Source organism: Bos indicus, chromosome 19 (assembly GCF_029378745.1).
Source record: "Bos indicus isolate NIAB-ARS_2022 breed Sahiwal x Tharparkar chromosome 19, NIAB-ARS_B.indTharparkar_mat_pri_1.0, whole genome shotgun sequence".
Classification (NCBI taxonomy): domain Eukaryota; kingdom Metazoa; phylum Chordata; class Mammalia; order Artiodactyla; family Bovidae; genus Bos; species Bos indicus.
In genome coordinates, this window is record NC_091778.1 from 36722020 (window position 1) to 36742610 (window position 20591).

The window sequence follows — 20591 nt, forward strand, 5'->3', positions numbered from 1 at the left end:
CACTACAGTGACTAAAAGAACATGAAATAAAGATAAACTGAGTCAACATTTAAAGAGAGAAACTCATAATTGTGGCAAAACTGGCAACAGGATGAACAGCAGATCTAGCTTAACAATTCACAAGAAAAAGAACTAGAATTTTTAGTTGACTGGAAGATCACTGGTAGCAAACCATGCGTCAGAACTTCAAAGACAGGTAATGGGCCTGCTCTTCCCCTGGAGATGACTGATGAGTCTCCTAAAGAAAGCTGAGAAGCTAAGCAGAGTGTTTAAGGTTAAGGGGGCAAAACCTAGCAGCAGAAGCCCTCTAGGGTGCCTAAGGGACCTGATAAACTACCAGGCTCTCAAATTGTTGCCACAAAAGGCAATACATAAAATTAAAGGTGAAATAAAAGAATCGTAAGAAAATCTCCCAAGACCTGAAACCCAGCTTTAAAACCTCGTACTGTCTCATTAGAATAAAACGTTTTAGGATTGCTAGTACCCCTTGCCCAGCCACTTACCCAAAAACAACTGTACAAATTCTCTAGAGAAATATATCATTGTCCTAGACCTCTAGTTAATCAATACTACTTTTCTTTAATTGGAGTATAATTGCTTTACCATATTGTGTTAGTTTCTGCCATACAACGTGAATCAGCTATATATATGCTATACATATTCCCCCCTTTCGGAGTCTCCCTCCCATCCCACCCCCATCCCATCTCTCCAAGTCATTACAGAGCACCAAGCTGGCTCCCTGTACTATACAGAAGGTTCCCACTAGCTATCTGTTTTACACATGTGTTAGTTGCTCAGTTGTGTCCGACTCTTTGTAACCCAATGGACAGTAGCCCATCAGGCTCCTCTGTCCATGGAATTCTCCAGACAAGAATAATGGAGTGAGTAGCTAGTCCCTTCTCCAGGGGATCTTCCAGACCCAGGGATCGAACCTGTGTCTCCTGCATTGCAGGCAGATTCTTTACCACTTGAGCCACCAGGGAAGCCCCACCGCACACACAGTAATGTATACAAGTCAATGCTATTCTCTCAATTCATCCCATCTTCCCTTTCCCACATGTCCAAAAGTCTGTTCTCTATATCCGTGTCTTCTATTCCTGCCCTGCAAATAGGTGCAGTACCATTTTTCTATTTGATACTATTTTTCATGTACAATGCCCACCACTCAATGAAACAGAACCAGGTCAATAATCACAAGGTGAATATAATCTGACTGAAAACCTAAGGAGAAACAAACAATCCTCACAGGAGATCTAGATAATGGAGTTATCAGACATAAAAATTTAAATATTATGTTTAAAACTTATGGAAAAAGAGATCAGGTCTGTGGTTTCCAGAGATTGGTGAGGGAGAGGAACGTAAGGGGAAATTGGATGAAGGCAGTCCAAAAGGTATAAGCTTTCAGTTATAAGATCAGTAAGTACTAGAGATATAACATACAACATGATAACTAGAATTCTGCTATATATATCAAAGTTGTTAAGATATAAAATTTTTAAGACATCTCATCACAAGGAAAAATATTTCTTTTCTATAACTTTTTATCTATCTGAGATGATGGATGTTCACATACACTAAACTTATTTTGGTGATCATTTCATGATGTCTGTAAGTCAAATCATTACACTGTACACCTTAAACTTATACAGTGTTGTAGGTCAATTCTCTCAATAAAACTGGAAGGAAAAGAAAAATAAAAAAATTAAAACTTCATTTTTAATATATTTAACATATTTAAAAGACATGTTTTACATATTTGAAAGACAAGACTCAGAAGTAAGCCAGAAAACTAGATGAGTAAAAAAGAACCAGCCACTTCTCTGGCAGTCCAGCAGTTAAGACTTTGCCTTCCAACGCAGGGGGTAAGGGTTTGATCCTTGATTAGGGAGCAAAGATCCCACATGCCTCTAGGCCAAAAAACCAAAACACAAATAGAAGCAATACTGTAACAACTTCAGTGAAGACTTAAAAAGCAAAACAAAATCTCAGACTATCATAAAAAAAAAAAAGAACCAAACAGAAATTCTAGAACTGAAAAAAACACAGTAATGAAAATTTAACATCCAGTGGATGGTTTTAACAGGTATCAAAATTACATGAAGAGAGAATTCGTGGTCTAGAAAAAGGATCAGAAAAAATTATCCAGACTAAAGCATAGAAAGCAAAAAGAAAATACAGAAAAGAATAGTCTACAGCCATACCACCCTGAACACACCCAATCATCAGAAAAGAACACACAGAATGTTTAAAAAAAATTAACATAAATGTAACTGGTATCCTAGAAAGAAAGAAAGAATGGAACAAAAACAATTTGAAGAGATTAACAGGCAAGAATTTGCAAAACTTAGAAAAGACATCTAGCCAGATTCAAGAGTACCTGTGAAGACCAAGAATACAAAGCAATCTAAAAAGATTGGGGGGAGGGGTAGATAAATTGACAAAAAAAGAGCAACAATAACACAATTACAATATTAAGGAATTATTACTGATTACTGCAAGCATATCAGTTCAGCTCAGTTGCTCAGTCATGTCCAACTCTGCAAACCCACAGACTGCAGCATACCAGGCTTCCCTGTCCATTACCAACTCCCAGAGCTTGCTCAAACTCATGTCCATTGAGTCAATGATGCCATCCAACCATCTCATCCTCTGACGTCCCCTTCTCCTCCTGCCTTCCATCTTTCCCAGCATTAGGGTCTTTCCCAAGGAGTCAGTTCTTCTCATCAGGTGGCCAAAGTATTGGAGCTTCAGCATCCGTTCCTCCAAAGAATATTCAGGACTGCTTTCCTTTAGGATGGACTGGTTGGATCTTCTTGCAGTCCAAGGGACTCTCAAGACTCTTCTCCAACACTACAGATCAAAACCATCAATTACTTCAGCACTCAGCTTTCTTTATCATCCAACTCTCACATCCATACATGATGACTGGAAAAACCACAGCTTTGACTAGACAGACCTTTGTCAGCAAAGTAATGTCTCTGCTTTTTAACACGCTGTCTAGGTTTGTCATAATTATTCTTCCAAGGAGCAAGCATCTTTTAATTTCATGGCTGCAGTCACCATAGGTAGTGATTTTAGAGCCCCCAAAATAGTCTGTCACTGGTTCCCCATCTATTTGCCATGAGGTGAGGGGACCAGATGCCATGATCTTCACATTTTGAATGTTGAGTTTTAAGCCAGCTTTTTCACTTTCCTCTTTCACTTTCATCAAGAGGCTCTTTAGTTCCTCTTCACCTTCTACCATTAAGGGTGGTGTCATCTGCGTATCTGAGGTTATTGATATTTCTCCTAGCAATCTTGATTCCAGCTTGTGCTTCATCCAGTCCAGCATGAAGTACTCTGCATATGAATTAAATAAGCAAGATGATAATATACAGCCTTGATGTACTCCTTTCCCAATTCGGAACCAGTCCGTTGTTCCATGTCTGGTTCTAACTGCTGCTTCTTGATCTGCATACAGGTTTCACAGGAGGCAGGTAAGGTGGTCTGATATTTCCATGTGTTTAAGAATTTTCCATAGTTTTCTGTGACCCACATAGTCAAAGACTTTGGTGCAGTCGATGAATCAGATGTTTTTCTGGAATTCTCTTGCTTTTTCTATGATCCAATGGATCGTAACAGCATTACAGTTACGTTTAAAGCGGGGTGGGGGTTGGGGGAGGTATTTCTCTTTTAATCTAGAAACTTCCTTGGCAGTCCAGGAGTTAAGATTCCGCACATTCATTTCAGGGTGCACAGGTCTAATCCCCGGTCAGGGAACTTACGTAACAGTGAGCCAAAAAAAAGTAATTCAGAAAAACAAAAAATAACCTTAAAAAAACACAATAATCTAGTATTTACAGATAAAAATAACAAATGGTGGGACTTCCCTGGTGGTCTAGTAGTTAAGAATCTGCCTTAAAGGGACAGAGTTAAGTGGTTAGAAATCTCAAGGGACATGAGATCGATCCTTGGTCTGGGAAGACCCCTCATGCCATGGAGCATCTAAACCCATGTGATGGAATTCCTGAGCCCACACACTCCAGGGTCTGCACACTGCAATGAAGAATAGCCCCCACTCACTGCAACTAGAGAAAAGCCCACACGCAGCAATGAAGACCTAGCACAGCCAAAAATTAACTAATTAATTTTTAAAAATAACTGTGAGATTAAAACTGTGAAGCTCGGTTATTATAGTCACCACTTTGCCAATAAGTATACTTTGGACAAATCACTTGTATCTTTTTGAACCTTACTCCTGTCATCTGTCCAATAAAGGTTTTAGACTTCAATATCCCAGACAGTAACAGACTGGCTAACTGTTGACCTAATTCATTTCCCTTTTCTCCTTGGCACAAAGACACACTCTACTTCCTGGTATTCCATGCAGTTAAGTGTGGTCTCACGACTGAGTTCTGGCCAAAAAAATGTGGGCGCAAGTATCATGTAGCACTTCCAGGACAGGTTTTATTAAGCTCCCTTCGTGAGCCTCTCTCACTTCTCCTGTAAGTCAACTGGTAGTCGTCAATACCTTCGGCAACTCTGGAAGGCCCAGAATGAGATGGCAGAATCTCTAAGAATTTGGGCCCCTGAAGTAGAACATGACCTCACCACCCTAACCATATGCACAGAAAAAAATTCTACCTGATTAAGCCACTGGGATCTGGGAAATTTTCTGCTTCAGTGCTAGCATAAAACCTTATCTATAATTACATGGATCTAAAATAGAGTATTCTATGAATGCAGTATTCTAAAACAGATAATAAAATTGTATTTCATTCAGGAAAGTAAACTGGTGACCAAAGTTTGTAATTATGTCATGTTAAAAAAAGTGATAACAAGATGATTAACATACCAAAAAAAAAAAAACCTTGGAAAAACATTTCTCAAATAACAGAACAGTTTCATAAGATAAGATTATATTTCTTCAAAATATAGGACTAGAGAGTAGAAAGATTAAATTTCAAAATAGTAAAAAATTAGAACAATTAGTTCTTAAAGAGGAAGAGAGTAAGAAACAGCCAAATAAAGAGCACAACATTATTTGATATATTGAAGCAGAGGCTAAGTTATCATCTAGCAGCTGTTGTGGAAAAGCTTCTTGCAGTGGATCAAGTCAGGTTATATCACTAAGAGTCCCTCAACCTCTAAAAGTATCTAGTTGGAAACCAGAAGGTAAGTTTCTACTTACTAACTGATTGCGTTTTCTATCAGAAATGTATAAAACTGGTTCCTTGTAAGGGCTCCCTATACTTGAATACCAGGACTGATATGGGTTGGGAGAAGGAAGGGAGAGTGATGACGACAATCAAATAGAAATTCATCATATATCAAAGATGCTAAGAAAGGAGCTCCTGTATTACAATGAAAGGCTATACTGCAGAATCTCTCAAGGATTTCAAAGGTCAATTTCAAGTCTAAAATTTGTAACTCCAAAAACTCATATCAGGTCTTGGCCAAACTTATAACACCTAAACTCAAAGATCTTAACGGTAGAAAACAGTTTTGGTACAAGTCAAACTTAAAATCCGGAGTTGAAAAATAGGTTTTTAGGAAGTATGTAATCCTCTGGGTCTGACCTGATAGGTGCTCCTTAGCAAAACATTCCATTTCCTAGTGGATAGCTAGATCAGTTGCTCATGTCTTTGGAAGGGGCTCTGAATCAAGAAATAACACTACTAATTTTTTTACTTAATCCTATGTCATAATGTAACATAGTTCTGTTGAAAAGAAAATAAAATTCATTCATTATTGCCTTTACAAGTAAAGAATATACTATTAAGTCTTACATTATTGTAAAAGCATTTCCCTCAGAGAAATGGTAGACTTCAAAACCAGGTATTTAAAAAAAAAAGACATTTCAAACATTAATGAGTCTCATGAGAAACCTCAAATAATAACAGAACAACATTAGGAATCTAGTTACCAATTTAAACAGAGGTGTCAACACTCACCATCTGAAGGTGTTTTCCATTTATTGGCCTCTGCCCAGGCAGGGACTCCCCCCATAGCATGCTGAAATCTAAGCAAAAACATAAAATTTTGCAGGGACCACTGTATTTATACTTTGGTACATTTAAAGAATATAGGTCAGAACATAAATAGAAATCTCTTCCAAAGAAGTTCTTATCCTGAGGAACAGAAGGGCTAGTCACACAGGATATTCCCAACCTGCCTAAATTGATAACCATCTAAACTAGTCTGGGATACAGGACACCTGGATACCTATTTGTTGTTACTAATTACATTTGCTGTTGCCTTATTTGCACATATAAACACACAAGATTTGGTGATTAAGTAAAGAAATAGAAAACTCTTTGTGGTTATAAATCAATGCTAACAGAATACACAATAGAATACTAGAACATGTCTGAAAGAAAATGACCAGACTGGTAAAATAAACAAACCTTCATTGTATATCCTTTGACTAAAATGGGAGCACTTCACCCTGGAAAAAGCAAGCTCCAAGAGAAGTATGCTAGTTACATTCTGGTATGTAGAAGCCTGCAAAAATCATTCTAATTGTTTAAAACAGAATCATAGACAAGTCCACCAAACTAAGCCCACTGGACAAAATGTATGAAACTGTTTTCAAAAGTTGGACAAAAGGCAACATAGGACTATGATCCCTAAGAGAAGAGAAATAACAAGGGGAGCCATGCCATTACTGGGATTTTCCCCTCAAGGCATTTTTATAAGACCCTGACACAGAGGTAAGGGGAAAATGATCAGACTTGAAAGAAGCTGAGACAACAGGAACTTGAGGGGCAATCAACTATAGAAGAGGAAGAGAATGAGCTCCAGAAATTTGCACAGGGGGTCCACAGACACTTCTGAATACTAAGCTACATACTCACAGAATAAGATTCCATGAGGTCAATCAAGCAAGGAACTACTAGACGGACCTAAGTTGCACAGAACCAAAGTTCAGACATTTGAGTTCAACCAGTCAGAGGAAGGGTCCTTATTGAACACTCAGGACATTCAGCAGAGATCCCAGGAAGGTCACATCTTAATAGGGCTAAACCAGCCTAGAATAAATGCTACTCAAATAGAAAAAATCTCTAAAAACAAGTCTTGAAAGGATCAAAGTGATTTCCAAGTCATTTAACTGCCTGCCAAGACAAAGTTAAACACCCATTGAAAACAAAAAACAAAATCCAGGCACTGAACAACATTCACACTGCCCAGAATACAATCAAAATTATTAGATTTACAAAGAAGCAGAAAAATATGAACCATAACCAGAAAAAAAAAAAAAAAAAAAAAGCAGTCAACAGAAATGAAAGACCTGACAGGATTAGCGCTCAAGGACCTAAAAGTAACTAATACACATAAAAACGAATGAAACCGTGCCATTTGCAGAAATGCGGATGAGTCTAGAGACTCTCACCAAGTGAGGTGAGTCAGAAAGAGAAAAATAAATATCATGCAATATTGCTTACATGTGGAATCTAGAAAAATGATACAGATGAACTTATCAGCAAAGCAGAGAGACACAGATGTAGAGAACAAGTGTATGGTAATGGATGGGGGCAGGGGGAGGGGGGCAGGATGAACTGGGAGACTGGGATTGACACATAGACACTATGTACAAAATAGATAACTAGTGAGAACCTAATGCATAGCACAGGACTGTCTACTCAATGCTCTGTGGTACCTAAACGGGAAGGAAATACAAAAAAGAGGGGATATATGTACATGTATAGCTGATTCACTTTGCTGTACAGCAGAAACACAACTTTGTAGAGCAACTACACTCCAATAAAAATTAATAAAAAATAAAATAAAACAGCTAATACAAATATATTCAAGTATTTAAAGGATGTATGAACACAATAAAAGGAAAAATAGCAACTAAACAGAACAAAACCAAAGGTCTAGTTGAAAAGATCTTCTCAAGCTGGAAAATATCTGAAATGACAAATTCACTAAATGGGTTTGACAGACTGAAAAAACTACATACTGTATTATTGTATTTATATGACATTCTGGAAAAAGCAAATCTATAAAGACAGAAAATGGATCAATGCTTGTCACGGGGTAATGGAATTAGAAGATGAAGAGAGAATGCTGACTATCACGGGGTATAAAAGAACTTTCTGAGTGAAAGCAATGTTCTGTATCTTGATTACATATATTAATTGTCATGGGCTTACATGACTATACCTACTAAACAAAATTTACAGAATGATACTTTAAAAGGGTGAATTTCAATATATGTAAATTATACTTCAATAAATCTACTGTCAAAATATAGTGATAATGTAATGAATCTCTAGGAACATTAAAAAAAATTCAGTACAAAAAATAAACATACCTTAAAATACTTTTAAAGGTACACAAGTTAGAATTAATAAAATGTTTCAATATAAAATCATTATTTTAAAATATGTATTTCCCAGTTCTGTTCAACTGCAAGAGCCTAGAAGTTGTGGAAAACAGATGATTTACCACATACCAACAAACAAGCAAGTGAACAATAATGTCATTGATCATACTTGGACAGTGGGATTCCAAGTTTTTTGTACTTGTGTTCTCTCTCTGCTCCCTCATAATAAAGTTTAATCATTTTCCAAGGACAATTCTTTTATGATTCAAAATGGAAATCTGACTACCCAAGAAGCTGTTACAGCCAAAGGTTGAAAAAGTCAAAATAAAATACACTTACTCTTCTTTAAGTCTCTTCTGAAGCTCATCTTTCGAAAGCTGATTTTCACTGGCGTTTTTCATCATATCTTTCCGAAAACGATTGTTCATCATGTCAACCCTACAAAAAAAAGTAGAACGGTATGCTTTAGATAACTTAAAGAATTAACATTAACAGTTGTTGCCTTTAGTATTTGGAGCAAACAACACAGGCCAAGATTTATAAGATGTGGAACATCTCAAATATACGTTCTTCATTCTTCCAGAAATAAAAAGTAAGTCTCTAATATTTCAGGTCACCTAATTCACCCTCTGGTGAGCTATTTCAAATTCATGACTTCTCTAGACACAGCTTACAGCCATTCACCAAAATTAATTCCAGGCAAATCACCCAAACCTTAAAATACTATGAAGGAAAAATATAGGTAAATATTTTTCTCTCTGATGCAGAACTTTTTACTGTTAAAATCAGAAGGAAAAAAAAAGACTTCACTATATATATACTTGACTATTTTGTGCCAAACAATATTAAAACAAACTTAAAAGCAAACAAAAAGCGAGAAGATGAGCTTCTCTGGTGGCTCACAGGTAAGCAATTTACCTGCAGGAGACTCGGGTTGGATCCCTGATCTGGGAAGATCCCACAATGCTGCGGGGCAACTAAGCCCGAGTGCCACAATTATTGAGCCTGAGCTCTAGAGCCTGGCAACTGCCACTACTGAGACCATGAGCCACAACTACAGAAGCCCACACACCCTAGGGAAGCCACCACAATGCGAAGTTCGCACACTGCACTAGAGAAGAGCCCTCACTCTCCACAACCAGAGAAAAGCCCAAGCAACATCAAAGACATGGCACAGCCAAAAATAAAGAAATAAAATTATATAGTTTTTAAAGCTAGAAGATAATGTGCAATAAACTTGACATTAAAGGGTTTGAAATTCTCAATTACGCAAGGAGCTAATATACTAAAATCATTAATAAACAATCTCATTCTGCCACAGGCAACAACATGGATGAACACTATGTGAAATAAAACAGACATGAAGAAAAATGCTGCATGGTCTCACTTATGCGTGGCCTCTGAAGAGAAGGACAGACAAAAGCAAAGAGTGGGATGACGATTACCAGGGGTGAGAAGGCAGACGAAACAGGGAGATGCTGGTCGAAGAGTACAAAGCTGCAGTTGTGTAGGATAGAGAGCTAATGCAAAGCATGACTACAGTTAATATTACACACTGGAAATTTGCAAAGTGAGGAGATTTCAAGTGCTCTCACTACAAATAAAAATGGTAACTCTTTGAAGACATGGAAATGCAATTAATTTACATGACTGCAGTAATAACTTCAGTATGTATATGTACAGCAAATTACCATGTTGTACACCTTAAACACATTCAACTTTTATTTGAAAAGTAAACAAAATGAAACAGTGTTTAGTAGACAAAACAAGCAAAGACATAACAGAGACTACTTTTAAGAAATACCAATGACTAACAAAAACTGATCTATCTTCTCAACAAAAATTAAGTAGGTATTTCCCACCCATTAAACTGACAAGGTCTGAAAACAGAAATTACGGTTTTCAAAAAGGAGTAAAACAAATACTTTTCAATTGAAAAGTAAACTGGTAGAACTTCAGAGTCAGCCCCGTAGTAATTATCAATAACCCTAGAAATGTCTCCTCTTTGATTAAATTATTCTACCTCTGAAAGACTGGAGCCTCATCCTCTGCTTCCTTTTCAAACCTACCCTCTTTCCTCACTGCATCCTCATCCTCACCCCCAACTCCATCATCGCTGCACTCCTTCAAGGGGGCAGCAGTGCAATATCTGGCATCCAGTTCTAAGAATAAGTGGTGGCAGAGTTCAATAAAGAAGCTCCTTTGCCCCAGTGATGTTGTATATTTGTCCGTCTGTGGCTTCAACTTCTGGCCTTAGATTTCATAAATTCATTTTCTAATTTAAAAGAAGAATCTTCCTTTAATTTTAAAAGAAAAAGGTTTATGCATAAACATGCCCATCTCAACATTAATTTAAAAAAATAACTTACCCAACAACAGCTATGTAAATTATGGTTAAATCATATAATGGATTATAATACATCCATTATAGTAGTCTTTAAAGTATTTATAAGGTGTTTTTTTTTTTTATTTAGGGAGAAATGCTTGTAATACAGTACATTCTCCCTATGCGTGTGTGCTTGCTAAGTTGTTTCAGTCGTGTCCAACTCTTTGCAACCCTTGGACTCGGAACCCACCAGGCTCTTCTGTCCACGAAATTCTCTAAGCAAGAATATTGGAGTGGGTTGCCATGCCCTTCTCCAGGAGATCTTTCCAACCCAGGGATCAAACCCGTGTCTCTTACATCTCTTGCATTGGCAGGCGAGTTCTTTACCACTAGCACCACCTGGGAAGCCCATGTAAATTATGGTTAAATCATATAATGGATAACATATCCATTTTAAAGTGTTTATAAAGTTGTTTTTTTAACTAGGGAGACCTGCTTGCAATACAATACATTCTCATCAATTAAAGTACATACTGTGCATGATGGCTAAATTTTTTTAGTCTTTTCTCCATTTTAGGCATGTGTTAAGAGCTCTACGTGTACTATTTAATCTCAAGAGCCTTCTGATCTAGTTACTATCTCCATTTTACAAAGGAGAAAAGACAGGTTCCAAACTGGCCTGTAGTCAGTTAGGAACTGGCCAAACTGGGAAGCAAACTCAGGTCTGACCCCCAAACACTGTGCTCTCTTAGCTTCTCTGTGGAGCACAGAAGAGAGGAGAGATGCATGCCAGCACGCTAACAGTGGTTCTCCCTCGGCGATGGGATATGAATGACCTTTGCCATATACTTTCCAGTACTTTTTAAATCTTCACAGAATCACATATTCAGAAAGAGAATGTTCTTAAAACCTGAAAAACAACTTCTGACACATCCAGAGGGATTCCAGAAAAAAGTCAGGCAACCTACATCTCCTCATCTTCATCTTCTTCATCCAGCCAAACTGGCTTCTTCTGAGGTAGAAAATTATCTTTTGCTTCCTTCTCCACTTCTGAGTCATCTGAGTCTTCCTGTACTTGAACCTAGAGAAGACAAAATACCCACAAGCACTGAGTCTTTCTTATCTCATGGTGGCAGACTTTGTAGTTACACTATTTGTAGAATGCTTTGTTTTTATGGCCCTCTGATCAAATTATGGGACAGAATGCTACCACAGCAAATGCTAGAGGCAGAACAGAAAACCAGGTTAGAGATAGAGAAATGCACCACCCACTGGACAGGTGAGGTAAGATAGAACAGTCTAGGAGAAAAAGTCAACTTGCTGAGAAGATCAAAAAAGACAAGCGTAAAAGGTAAGTTAGATAAAAGAGCAGGGAAAATCACAGAACTACACAAATCACAGGATCAGAGGCAGACTGACACCAAAAATAAAATAACATGATTGAATGTCATGACTAAACCATATTTCATATTCTTAGACACACTTCTCTATTTTTCTTAACTGTTCTTGATCCCCTACCTACTTAAGAAACTTTATACTATACAATCAAATCTAAATCTAGACCACAGAATTTACCCTGAAGTGAGCTTGAGCTTTCCCAAAACCACGATAAGTTGCTAAGTCGTTTCAGTCGTGTCGGACTCTATGCGACCCCATAGATGGAAACCCACCAGGCTCCCCCGTCCCTGGGATTCTCCAGGTAAGAGTACTGGAGTGGGTTGCCATTTCCTTCTCCAATGCATGAAAGTGAAAAGTGAAAGGGAAGTCGCTCATTCATGTCTGACTCTTAGTGACCCCATGGACTGCAGCCTACCAGGCTCCGCCATCCATGGGATTTTCCAGGCAAGAGTACTGGAGTGGGGTGCCAGTGCCTTCTCCAAAACCACAACAGGTATGTTCAAATGATTTATACCTGCTCTATTACTAGCCTATGATCCTTCAAAGCCCAATAAACCCCATTTCACAGTTTCTTTTCCTGACTGGGAAACCATCACATACTTCAGCATTTTCCCAGTAGTATTTCTCTATCTCCCAGCTAGATTCTGCAACCTCTCCCATAAGCACCCAAAGGATGTTCTGGCAATCAACTGATACTTGTTACGTCTGTTTCTTTATCAAATTGAGTAATTCTCAGGAAGGCTTTGCTCTTCTACCCTATGTATTATTGTATAGGCTCCCTCTACACAAATTTAATCTTCCTTTCTTGAATGTCTTTTTATTCTTCATCATTTCACTGACATAGTTGAGTTTTATCTTCTGCCTCTGCCACTGGTATCTAACTCCAAAAAGGCAAGGATGTTTGCCAATTTTTGTCCATTGCTGTTTCTCTTCCAGTGCCTAGAAATTGCCTAGGACTTCCTATCTTGGAAGATAAGCCAGATAAAGGATTTTTTTTTTTTTTAAGCGTGCAAAAAATTTATAATCATTATAATCAATCAATCATGCAGGGTTTTCACCGCCAGGAAAAGAATCTGCCGCCAAATTGGCTCACAAATATTTAAAAGACGAATACAAAAGTTGGCCAGTCAATCACTTGGTATGATTGTTAAAACATCAGACAAGACTCCCAGGCCTGTGCACAGGAATTCTAATTCCACAAACAGACTGCCAGTCCTGTGCCCAGGAATTCTGATTTCGCAAACGGAGCGGAACTCCTGAATCACTGCATAGTACTGAGGCAGGTGATGCAACGACTAAGGAAGAAAAGACAGTGGGGATGAGCCACAAAAGATGCTCACGATTAAAACAGTCTAAACAAGTATGAGGGCTTCCCAGGTGGCGCTAGTAGTAAAGAACCCGCCTGCCAATGCATGAGACTTAGGAGACGCGAGTTCGATCCCTGGGTCTGGAAGATCCCCCGGAAAAGGCATGACAACCCACTCCAATAATCTTGCCTGGAGAATCCCATGGACAGAGGAGCCTGGTGGGCTACAATCCACAGTGTTGCAGAGCTGGACAGGACTGAAGCGACTGTGCGCGCGTGCGTGCAAACCAGTATGTATTGAGCGCCTATTGGATACCTGGCGCAGCGGCTCCCAAGCGGGCGAAGAAAGGCGCGGTCTCCGCCCTCCCAGGACTTTAAAACTGGCACCCCAAGGCGCCCGTGTTCCCGGCTCCCTACCACCTGAGCGCTTCCAGGCACCGCTCCCGAGCGCCCAGGCTCCGGCCCCGGGGGCTCGCAGCCCACCGCGGGCCCAAGCAGCGCAAGGTGGCCTCCCTCACCAGCGGGACCCGCAGACGCCGCAGCAACGCATCCTCGTCGTCCTCCACGTCGCCGAAGACCAGCTCCTCCAGGCACCGCTCTGCTGCCGGCTTGTCCTCCTCTAGCATCAGACGGTTCCGCAGTCGGAGCCGGTTCTCCTCCTCCGCCTCAACTGAGATTGCAGCGGGCGCCGCGCGCGGCCAGGCCAGCGACTTTTGCTGGCATGAGGAGGCAGCCTTTCGGGGCGGCCCGCCCCTCTGCGCTCCGGCTCTCCGGTCCGGCCTCACTTGGGTCTTACGGTCCTGTCTCACTCGGCGCCTTCTTTCCGGCGGCATCTTTGGGTTTGAGAAGAAACGCAGGCCCTCACGTGGAATCTCACTGCGCATGCGCTGAGGCCGCAGGTGGCCGGAAGAAGGCTGCACCGCCTTTGAGCACGTGACCAACACTGTGTTCTTGTGTAACGCCCACTCCCCTCACGAGCCCCTCCCCGTGTGGGAGTTCCTCCGGGAGGACCAATTTTCCGGGTGGAGGGGGTAGCGGCGTGCCTGGAGTGGAAATTTTTTTTCCAACATAACTTCGCAGCTGTAACTGATTGAAAGGATATAAAGAAAGCTATAGATGACAGGCTGAAACTTTTACTCTTTTTCCTGGCTTTTTAACCATTCGACTTACACGAGCCCCAATCGCCTTTTCCACCCCTTCGTCTTGGTACGACCCTTGGAGTACGGAGCCTGCAGAGGGTCCCACGCTGGAAGACAGAGAGGAGGGTATGTAGGGAAGCGGGCCAATCGGGGCGCGGGTCACGGCGCAGGCGCGTTGAGGAGGGAGGGCTATGCTAATGTTGTTGATATCCTGGGGCCACCCGAGTTAAAGGGGGGAAATCCGGGGGCTGCCGTAGCCGCCACCAGTCTGGGCCCAGCCGGGGCTCCCTTGTAGTCGCCGTAGTCCCGGGGAGAGGCGCCTGCCCCCAGCTCGGGAGGGGGCGCCGCGGGCCCGGGGAGCGCGGACAACCCCTACCCATGAGGCCCTGATGGAAAACACAAAGGATCTGGTGAGAGCCGAGCGCGGCAGCTGCTTTGTGTGCCAGATGGGGGGGACGCCCGCAGCTCCCTGACCCCAGGAACCCGTGCAGCCCCCTGACCCCGCTCCCAGGCCTGCTTCTCCTATCCCACGCCCCCTCCACCTCCGGAGCCCCCCTCCCCCTGCCGGCCGTTAAACGATTGGGGGGTGTCCCCTCCCCCCACTCCCCTCAGCCCTGGACTCCTCGGGATTCTCTCTATCCCCTTCACTATCTGGAAAACAAATTTTAGAAGAAAGTTCTTCTCTTCATTCCACCCCACCCCACCCCCCTTAGCTCTGGCTGGGGGAGAAAGACTGGATTTGAGACTTCCTTTTTTGACCGCCCAGGGTCGGGGAGTGGAGTCCTCACGTCTCCCGCGGGGCAGAGTTTGGGTGCTTTGCGTGGGAGGGCGCCTTCAGGCTGTGGGGCAGGAGCCGCGAGGCGTTTCGCACGTGGAGGTGGAAAAATTGAAAAGGGGCGGAGTGGGCACGTGTGGGAGGGAGAGGTGGGAGTGGTGTTTGGGAAGTAGTCGCCTTTTGAAAGGGTTCTAATTTGGTGGGCTTTTATGACCATTGTATTCTCTTTTGTGAAATAAGAATCCTAACATTTCAGAGTCGGAGGAGACATTAGAGGTCACCCAAAGCCGCCGTCCCCTGTGCAGCCTCCCTGACAAGTGGTAGGTAGCCTGGCCTCTGCCTAAACCCCTCCAAACATTGAGCGCTCGCTGCTGCCCAGGAAAGCCCTTTCTGTTCAGTTGTTATGATTGTTGTTTGCTTATCCCTATTAGACTTTTCAGTCTCATTCATGTCTTTGTTAAGTGGATTCCCCTTTTACTTCTCAAATTTTCTCTCACATCCTCCTCACCCACCCCACTGCTCATTGGCCTATATTTTGTGTGCCAGAAAAGAACGGCCAGGAAGTGGGGGAAGGAGGGCTTACGAGATAGTGAGGGCTGGCTGAAAACTTGGCTTAGGTCAGTTCAGATGTGCTGGCTTATATGTCTGAGAATGGATGCTATTTTTCTGCAGGAAGCTTGGAAAATAGGATCTAGGGATTTCATGGCTGTTTTCTCTCGCTATTTTTTTTTTTTTAAGTCATAAATTTCAGGATCCTGTCCCAAAGCACATTTCTGTATGTCTAAGTAACTTTTCCTGAGGATGCCTAAAATCACCTCTTGGAGATTGTACCAAAGCCTATAGGTAGAGGGATAATCAGAAGAACTGCACTCCTCTGTTTTTCTTTCAAGCTGGGCTTCCTTCTGAAGGCCCCTCCTTCACAATACTTTCTCTATTTTTTTTCCCCCAGTTTTTAATGAGATTTGAAACTTTTGCAATACTTTATAATCTTTGCGTAGAGTTCGCAGTATTTTTCATGCTCCTTACATTGGTATGCAGCAGTAGTTACCATACAGTGGTTGAGATAGTTCAGTTCTACTACTGTCACTTAGCATTTTTCGAATATTCTCCTTCGTTTGGTGAGCTGTGCTGCTTCCAAAAGTTGTTTTATTGGCATAGGAATCTTGGGGGCACATGTTTTCCTCTTCCTAATATGGTGAAGTGGTAGTCAAGACATAACAGATAGAATGTAAAAGTAAAGAATCTGGTGGGCTTCCCTGGTGGCTCCGTGGTAAAGAGTCTGCCTGCCCCTGCAGGAGATGTAAGTTCAATCCCTGGATGGGGAAGATCCCTATAAAAGGAAATGGCAACCCATTGCAGTATTCTTGCCTGGGAAATACCATGGACAGAGGAGCCTGGCGGCCTACAGTCCATGGGGTCCCAAAAGAGTCAGACACACAACTTAGCAACTAAACACCACCACCAATGAATCTGGTATAAAAGCCGGAGAATAAATTTCACTTTAAACTCCCAGCCCCCTCTTTAAAATATTAGAGCACAGAAATTTTTTTCTCTCCCTTTCTTAGTTTGGAGACTGTTGCTCTCCAAGTATTTTAATGTGCTTATGCTGTATTTTTTTTTGTTTACCTCAACACCAGTGAGTGGTTAGAAAGAAAATAGCTGTCTTTTTTTGTACCACCTCCTTCTCTGAATAACAAGTAGCTTCTATTTATATAGAACACCATACTCTGGGCTCCTGGGTGCTTTGCACATTATGGCAAAAACTGTCTTGAGTAAAGATCTGTTCATAAGTATCTTATGTTTAAGACAGTTTTTTACCTGTCCAACTTTTTTATTTTATACACACTTTTTTATATACACTTTGACACGTACTTTCACTGAATTTAATCACTAAAAGTTAACAGGGGAGTGAATACTAGATAAGTGATAAAAGTTAATGGAGCTGTATAATTCTATCTTGAAAGTTTCCATTAATGTGGAGTTCCCAAGTTCCTGTTCACTTTAAATGTGAATTGTCATGGCTTACGTTGACTGACTGTGGAGATATTTGCATCGTAAACATACTAGACAGGAACAACTGGTTTTATTTTTAAAGAAGATACTATATTTTTATGACTGATGATATGTTGATTTAATTAGTGTATAAACCATAGGTGTTCAGAGGCTTCAAACTCTCACATTGGAAATTAAAACAAATTATTTTAAATGTAACATAGTAGTCAAAGGGAGGTAAAACTATAGCTCAGAAGTGAAAACAGCATACTAGTTTTGTAAATAATAAACTACTAGATTACTAAAAGCCAAGCATTCTCAGTGGTTTGAGTAACCACATCCTAAAATTAGAAGTCATTATTCTTTTGGTTGCTCCTTTGTTTCTCAATTTTTCATCTTTAAAATGGAATGTTTGCAAAAGAAAATCTAACTTTTTCACATTTATAATGTTAAGAAAATGTATGATATAATTTCAGATTCAAAAGAGAAAAACATCACGATGGTAGAAGAGGAAGGACTTAACAACAGTTAAACTAAAATATGCCTCCTAACACTAGTATATTCTTAACTGTACAAGGCTACTTTTAATTTTGTATAAAACTTGCAAAATAGTTTGATTTAATCATGAATTTTAAATATTTTTTTTTTTAGAAGTTTTCTTCCCACAAATTTAGAATTTCTCTTCTTTCTTTACTGCAACCCACAAGGAAGGGTGGAAAGAAAATCATTCCCATTTGAATAAACCCTGAAGTTGAGGGGATGAAGTGATACAGTATGAGGGGCACTGGCAGACTGGGTTAGCATTTCACTTCTGCCTCTAAATAACTTCGTAGCCCTTGCTGGACAAGATTCTGTGCCTCAGTGTTCTCATCCTTAGAGTAGAAGGGTTGGTCAAGAATTAACAGCCAATAGAACTTTCTGCAGTGATAAAACTGTTCTATATCTGTGCCATCTGTATGGTGGCCACTAGCCACAGGTATCTCTTGAGCTCTTAAAAAGGTATCTAGTGGGACCAAGGAACCCGATTTCCAATCTGATTTAATCAAGTGTGGATTTAAATAGCTACATGTCTGCCACATTGGACATACACATAGAGGACAGTGTTATATACACATTATAAACCTCTCTCTTACAGGTTATGATTCAGTAGGTCTGCAGTGGAGCCTAGAAATGCATGCTTCAGAAAAGTTTTTATCAGACTGGTTAGAGAAACACTGTATGAGAAGATTTCTGAGGCGCTTTCTAGTTCTGACGTTTAGGATTGATAACTTAAAATGTAGCAGAGTGGAAATGAGCTGTGGACAAAGTTGTCAGACTGGCCCGGCTCTTGCTCTGCTACCTCCTCACCTGTGATCTGTCAAGCTTCATTTTCCTCATCTACGTAAGGGCCAAACATCAGTCCTGCCTTCCTCCCAAGGTTTCTATAAACCTCCAGTCAAATGTGATAACCGCTATGTAGTAAAATGTGAGCTGCTATAAACTGTAAAATGTGAAGATACCTTTCCAAAATGCCTTTTTCTTTTTTCCCTTTTCACTGTATTATCTAATTCATACTTATAGAACTAGTCATATACAATACTCATTAATTTAGTAATTTCTTGTCCTCCCAACTATTTGGGATAGTTTATAGTCTAGTGTTAGGACATGCATATAAAGTTTAACACTTCTTTGCATTTCTGGTATTCAGCATGATTTTTGTGTATATTACTCAGTACTTATTAGATAATACCATTTATTCACTTTACTATTAGACTTCAAAACTTTAATTAGTTTCAGATTATTTTATATATCAGAGAAATAACTCACTTGATTGTGTTTCAACTGTCCCATTATCAATACCCTATAGTTACTATTGTTAGTGGTTGTACATATTTTGAGCAACCAGCTACAAATATTTTTTTGAAAGATAAACACCAAGAGAATGTCATCATTTTACATCAATATTTTTAGGTATATCAAATTAACATGATGATGAATAACCTATTTAACCTATTTTTGTTACATTAAGATTAATAAAAGCTCTTGTTTGATTATTTAAAATACATTTAGACTTTAGCCTAGCCTTAGTATGAATTCTGTTATTTGGATAGAATTGATACCTAATATGAATGATCTTGAAGACCATCTAGGTTAGTGCATTTCAGACTTAATTTTGATGAGGTCATTTTATTTTTAATTAGCTTTTCAAAAGATTCATACTTAAGGATTCATAACTGTCTTCTGAAGAACTGAAGGCCCATTCATACGAATTATTTTATTTTTCAGACATCTTCCTGTGTGGTAAGTGGTGTTTTCCTTATCTAGAAGAGAAGGAAATTGAGACCCAAATAATTGTTACATCCAAAGTCCTAAGTAATGAAGTACCAGAACTTGAACCCAAAGAGATAGAAATTTATATTTTTTATATATCAAAGATAACTTCCTTTTGCTCACTGTAGCTTTACATTTTAGAATATTGTCATGTAGAATACTGTCCTATCCTTCTCTGGGTACTTTTCAGTTTCTCTGGGTGGGATATTCAAGATATTATTGCTTTCACTTTTAATCATTATATCACCGGGATAGATATGTTCTCTCACGTTGAACTTGTGGGAAACAAAAGCCCAACAATCCCAAATCTTTACTGTTTATTTTTGTCCTAATAGTAAGCTTAAGAAGCATGAAGGCACTTATGTTTAGCCCAGTAAATTGTATTTTGATAGGGGAATGAGGAAGAGAAGAGCAAGAACTGAGTAGCTCCATAGCTTCTCTGTGTCATTACAGAGTAAATATTAATTCTTATTTTGAACTTTATCGGTTTACATGTACAACTTTCAAACTTAGGATTCTGGGAAACTTACATTCCATGGTTAAATATAAAACTTTGACAATTATATGGGCCACTGTACTCTATTGGTATGGATAATGGAGAATTGGTTTAACTTTTGATTAGTTTATTCATACTGAGATTATATTATTAATTTGTTATTTAGTCGCTAAGTTGTATCTGACTCTTTTGTGACCCCATGGAGTGTAGCCCATGGGATTTGCTAGGCAAGAATACTGGAGTTGGTTGCCATTTCCTTCTCTGGGGGATCATCTTGACCCAGAGATCAAACTTGCATCTCCTGTATTGGCAGGTGGATTCTTTACCACTGAGCCACCGGGGAAGCCCTATACTATTATTTATGTGTGCTTGCATTTAGAGTCTCAAATGTTTTCTGTAAAATTTCTCCTGGAGAGGGTTTACACTTTTATTGGAACCTGTGGGTGATTATATGAATAAGTTAACGGTTATACCTTTTAATTCCTTTGTAGATTGTATAAGGAGGAAGTTTCTTCAGGGAGACCATCACGGTAGGAAA

General features: G+C 39.9%; 2 protein-coding genes across 8 annotated transcripts in view; one reads left to right on the forward strand and one right to left on the reverse strand.

The window, feature by feature from the left end:
• The window catches only part of UTP18 (UTP18 small subunit processome component), a 58326-nt gene extending 44074 nt beyond the window's left edge, over positions 1 to 14252 (reverse strand). The window contains exons 1-4 of one of the 2 annotated variants that reach the window (XM_019981218.2): positions 13860 to 14245; positions 11606 to 11718; positions 8651 to 8749; positions 5934 to 6001 (exon numbers count right to left, since the gene is read on the reverse strand). In XM_019981218.2, the coding sequence (XP_019836777.2) occupies positions 5934 to 6001; positions 8651 to 8749; positions 11606 to 11718; positions 13860 to 14225 (646 nt within the window). In that variant the 5' untranslated portion in view covers positions 14226 to 14245. Of the gene's footprint in view, positions 1 to 5933; positions 6002 to 8650; positions 8750 to 11605; positions 11719 to 13859 lie in introns of both variants that reach the window. The other variant, XM_070773263.1, reaches the window with a different exon arrangement.
• A 104-nt stretch (positions 14253 to 14356) lies between these two features.
• The window catches only part of MBTD1 (mbt domain containing 1), a 68022-nt gene continuing 61787 nt past the window's right edge, over positions 14357 to 20591 (forward strand). For 2 of the 6 annotated variants that reach the window (XM_070773252.1, XM_070773255.1), the window contains exons 1-3: positions 14636 to 14890; positions 15512 to 15575; positions 20545 to 20583. The gene's annotated coding sequence lies outside the window, so the exon portion shown is untranslated. Of the gene's footprint in view, positions 14607 to 14635; positions 14891 to 15495; positions 15576 to 20544; positions 20584 to 20591 lie in introns of those variants that run through there. The other 4 variants (XM_070773253.1, XM_070773254.1, XM_070773258.1 and 1 more) reach the window with 4 other exon arrangements.